Source organism: Otolemur garnettii, unplaced genomic scaffold (genome assembly GCF_000181295.1).
Source record: "Otolemur garnettii isolate 467f Iridium unplaced genomic scaffold, OtoGar3 scaffold00101, whole genome shotgun sequence".
Classification (NCBI taxonomy): domain Eukaryota; kingdom Metazoa; phylum Chordata; class Mammalia; order Primates; family Galagidae; genus Otolemur; species Otolemur garnettii.
Genome location: NW_003852496.1, coordinates 1,625,634 through 1,629,982, shown reverse-complemented (window position 1 = coordinate 1,629,982; position 4,349 = coordinate 1,625,634). Strand labels below are relative to the sequence as shown.

The 4,349-nt window shown below is 47.8% G+C and overlaps 1 protein-coding gene across 2 annotated transcripts in view; it reads right to left on the bottom strand.

Moving 5' to 3' along the window:
- Positions 1-2,990: 2,990 nt before the first annotated feature.
- Positions 2,991-4,349, bottom strand: part of MCM2 (minichromosome maintenance complex component 2) — a 26,111-nt gene continuing 24,752 nt past the window's right edge. The window contains exons 15-17 of one of the 2 annotated variants that reach the window (XM_012809239.2): positions 4,140-4,295; positions 3,659-3,777; positions 2,991-3,620 (exon numbers count right to left, since the gene is read on the bottom strand). In XM_012809239.2, coding sequence (XP_012664693.1) covers positions 3,667-3,777; positions 4,140-4,295 — 267 coding nt within the window. In that variant the 3' untranslated portion in view covers positions 2,991-3,620; positions 3,659-3,666. Of the gene's footprint in view, positions 3,778-4,139; positions 4,296-4,349 lie in introns of both variants that reach the window. The other variant, XM_023516953.1, reaches the window with a different exon arrangement.

Below are 4,349 nucleotides of genomic sequence, written 5' to 3'. Positions count from 1 at the left end.
CAAGTGAATCATCCTTGGGAGTTTAAGGTTGCTGTGAGCTGTGATGCCACAGCACCCTACCCAGGGTGAGAGTGAGACCTTATCTCAAAAAAAAAAAAAAAAAAATAGTGCAGACAACTCACAGAATGGAAGTATTTCATGTTTGAGAAGGAACTTGTATCTGGAATTCAGAGAGTGCCAAAAAATGTATACAAATTTTAGGAAAGGAAAAAACTGTATTAATTCTATAATACTCAAGTCACATTTGACTTCTGCAATTACAAGAAATGCTCAGTGTAACTTGTATTGATCTTTTGTTATCAATATATATTGAGTATTACAATTCCAATACAGGTTTTCCATTCTTAAAATGTGTATGTCTTTTTTGGCACCCTCTGTATAGGTAGTATGAAGAACTCTTACAAGTCGACAAGGAAAGACAACCAGCTCAGCACCCATAGCTCAGTGAGTAGGGCGCCAGCCACATACACTGAGGCTGACGGGTTTGAGCCCGGCCCGGACCTGCTAAACACCTGCAATCAAAATATAGTTGGGCGTTGTGTGGGGCACCTGTAGTCCCAGCTATTTGGGAGGCTGAGGCAAGAGAATCACTTAAGCCCAAGAGTTTGAGGTTGCTGTGTGCTATGATGATGCCATGGTACTCTACACAGGGTGACAGAGCAAGACTCTATTCCAAAAAGAAAAATAAAAATTAAATATTAAAAAAATAGGGTATGTTAATTACGTATCAATAAGCCTGTTATTATAAACACAATATGCAAGCACACATTTTGTATTATCATTTACATGCCCAAATATATATACACATAAACTGTATATAATCTCAGTACGTTTTAAATTTTTGTATATTTGGTATCACATCCTTTGATATCTTGTTTTTTTCACTCATAGTAATACTAATCCATTAATAAACTTTATTGCACAAATAAAAATGTCTAATTTTCCTTGGTCTATCATACATGTACCTGGCTGGGTGTCACATTCCCATCACAGCCAAACTTCTCGTAAGGTTTTTTTGTTATGTTCTTAATTTGAGATGGAATCTATGTTGCCCAGACTTGACTTGACCTCCTGGGCTCAAGAAATCGTCCCACCTTGGCCTCCTGAGCAGCTGGGACGAGAGGTGCTCACACCGTGTCCAGCTTCTCCGACAGAAATAGGTTCTGCCTCCTCACCTCCCACTTACTCTGCCTGCATTCCAACCTGGTTCCACCCTCACCACCGCTTTGAAAGCGCCGATCCATATCACCATATAGTGTATTTCAAAGATGCATATTTAAAAAAAATTTTTCCAGTATTTCTTCATTGGGCTGTCTTATTGGTGACAGCATCTAATCATTGTAACTGTTCCCATTTTTCTCCCTCAGTAGCGTATGTAATAATGGTGATTCTTCTAACGGCTGGATGGCATCTTACTGTCAACAAGACATGGCACAGAGGACAAGTTTATCATTTCCCCCCATCTTCTAGCTACATTGCCCAACTGACTTCAACCTTCTTGCAATCTTTCTTCTCCTGGCTCCCATGAACACCCTTCTCCCCTGGTTTTCCTCCTACTTTTTGTCCAATCCTAAATTTCCGGATAGTTTGAATGAAGGGCATCACATTACCTTCCGTGACTTCTCTGCACTCCCCTGGGTTATTACACCCAGAACCAGGGTAGGACAGTCACCCGGCTATTACGTGCACACCTCACGCTGAAATCTCTACTCAGTAGCCCAGAGTCAGATCCGCCCGCAAACTTCCTGTTTCCCCACTGGATGTCTAAAAGGCATTTCTAGCCAACAACGTGTCTCGAATGAAGCTCCTGGTTTTCCCGGCTCAGCTGTGGCCTCTCTGCACCACACGTCCTGTCATCCCAGTTTCTTCTTGCTTCCATCACTCCACCTTTTTCAAAAATTTTCAGAACCTAAGGGGGGATACGTTTTTACAGTGTGCCCTTCTCCCAGAGTGCCGGACCTGATAGGTGACTTGGCCCACTCTTGGTCATCACTAAAGCGAGTCTCAGCTACCTGCATCCACTTCCCATCTCTACCACCACCAGCACCACCTACCCTTCTGTTTATCCCCTTCATTCTCAGTGGCCAGCTCTCCCTCCTGTGACTCACTGGACCACGTGACACCCTGCACATGGCCTCCCCAGCCAGCTGTGGGCAGACAGGAGCCCTGTAATGGACCACCGGCCCTGGGTGACCCCACTAACTGGCCTCAACTCTTGCCACCCTCCCCTGCTCTATGCTTCAGCTGGTTTTTTGTGGCCAGCTCCTTCTCGTTCTTCCTTTAGGAGGTCAGTTCTTTGGTAACCCCCCTCCCACCCTGTCTCCTGTTCTCTGACTGCTCCTTTATGGGTCTTCCTCTTCTTCAGTTTTTTTCTTTTGCTGACTGAGTCTAACCCCTCCTTCCACTCACAACACACATCTATTCACCTGCTGGGGTGGCGCTCCCTAGGCCCCTAAGCAGTATCTGTAGAGCTGAACGAGGGAATGGTACTAGTTTTCATCACACATCTGCAGGGCTCCAGTGAAGGAGACAAACAAGATGGAAGCTAACTAGTATGTAGTATCAAGAGACGCTCAGCAAATCAAAGTCAGGATGCTTACCTCAAAACCACAGGTGCCCTGTGATCCCTCCAGCTCTCTGGGCAGAGGTGAGGTGGCCCGTCAGCATGACGGGCAGGCCTGCTGCCCTGGGATGCAGCCCACACCACTCCAGCCCTGTGTGCACACATCTACACCAGATTCCCACGGGTTCCACTCAGATGTCTCAGGCAGCAACTGAAAACTGAGCTCCCCAGGGAGAACCATGTCATTTCTGCTTTCTCTGCATCTACAAACAAAACAGCTCTAACCTGATCTACCTCCTCCAGAGAGCCAAAAGCCAAAGATGGAAAGGGCCTTCAAAGGAAGCCCAGGGTGACAGTGGTAAGGCAGAACTGAGGATAACAGGCATCAGTTTAAATTTTATTCAACTTTATTAACAAACCACAGAAAAAAACCTGAATGTACCAACAGTAAGGGAACGGGAAGCACGGTTAGTTAAGTAGGGAGAAAAAGGTAGTGTGGCACAAGTGACTGATAATTGTGGCTGGAGGATAATCTGCACCCGTTTCCTCTGACTCTGGGATCAAGCTGTGCCCTTACAGAGAACACACACTCTGAATGGCAGAGACAGAGGTTTAGTGAAACCAAGGACAGAGCTCTGACAAAGATTACACAGTCCTTTAACTTGCTTTCTGGCTACAGGGGGCAGCAACCTGGACACAAAACTCAAGCTAAGAGGGCAACGTCCTGACTTCCCCCACTAAGGACGCTCCATCGCCGACAACACAGCTGGGTGCCTGGAACACAGCAACGCAGATCCCAGGCCCTGCGTGGACACAAACCACTCACAGAGGGCAGGCTGGTGAGTAGCTGAAAAGCAAACATTGGTGAGTACGCCTACCCATGACAGGAGGGAAGCAGAAACGGAGCCAACCCCCTTATTCTGGGACCCCTTTTGAGCCCAGGATGCATCAGGTGAGGCTGGACGTCCAGCTGTAACCCCAACCTGGCACAGTCTTGAGTCCATGGTGCTTTGGTTTTGTGTCTATAAAGCAGGTGGATGGACACCCTGGTTTGACTTCTCCAAACCAGAATCACAGGCGGGCACTATGGAGGGCACAAGGCCTCAGAACTGCTGAAGGATCATTTTCCGTTTCACGTCATGGCTGAACTTGTTCATTCTGAAGAGCTCACTGTCATAAAAAGCAGAGAGGTTGTGGATGTTGATCTGACGAGCCTGCAGAGGAAAAGTCAAGTGTGCCATCAGTGACGTGAGAACAGGACATTCAGACACCACCACCTCTGTTTACAGGAGAAAAACCAGGTGCCAAGAGGCTATGGGGCTGGAGCTGGATGACAGAGCCCCAGATCTCAGCTCTGTCAGCAGCCTGTGTGAACCTGGACCTATCTCCACCTCTGTACAATGAGTCAAAGACAGGACTTGCCTCACTGGCCCAGCATTAAGCAGCACACGGAACTAGACTTAGTGAACAGCTACCATCCAAGCCCCCCCACTCGGTGACCCTCTGGGATCCAGCCCTCCAGTGGGACAGTGGACACTCCCAGGGCAGCAAACCCCAGCCCTGACCTCCCATCTACCTTGTCTACCAAGTCCTTCTCAGGCACCTCAATGGTATCTTGCTGGGCCCCAAAGCGGTTGCGCTGGTACATCACCTGCTCTCCCACTAACTGCTTCAGTATGAAGAGCAACAGCTCATTGTTATCCCGCCGGAATGAAAGATAGCGGGCAAAAGTCTGCAGGAAAGAAGCCCGTCAAACGCCACCCTCCCTACACGTCTGCCCTGCCCC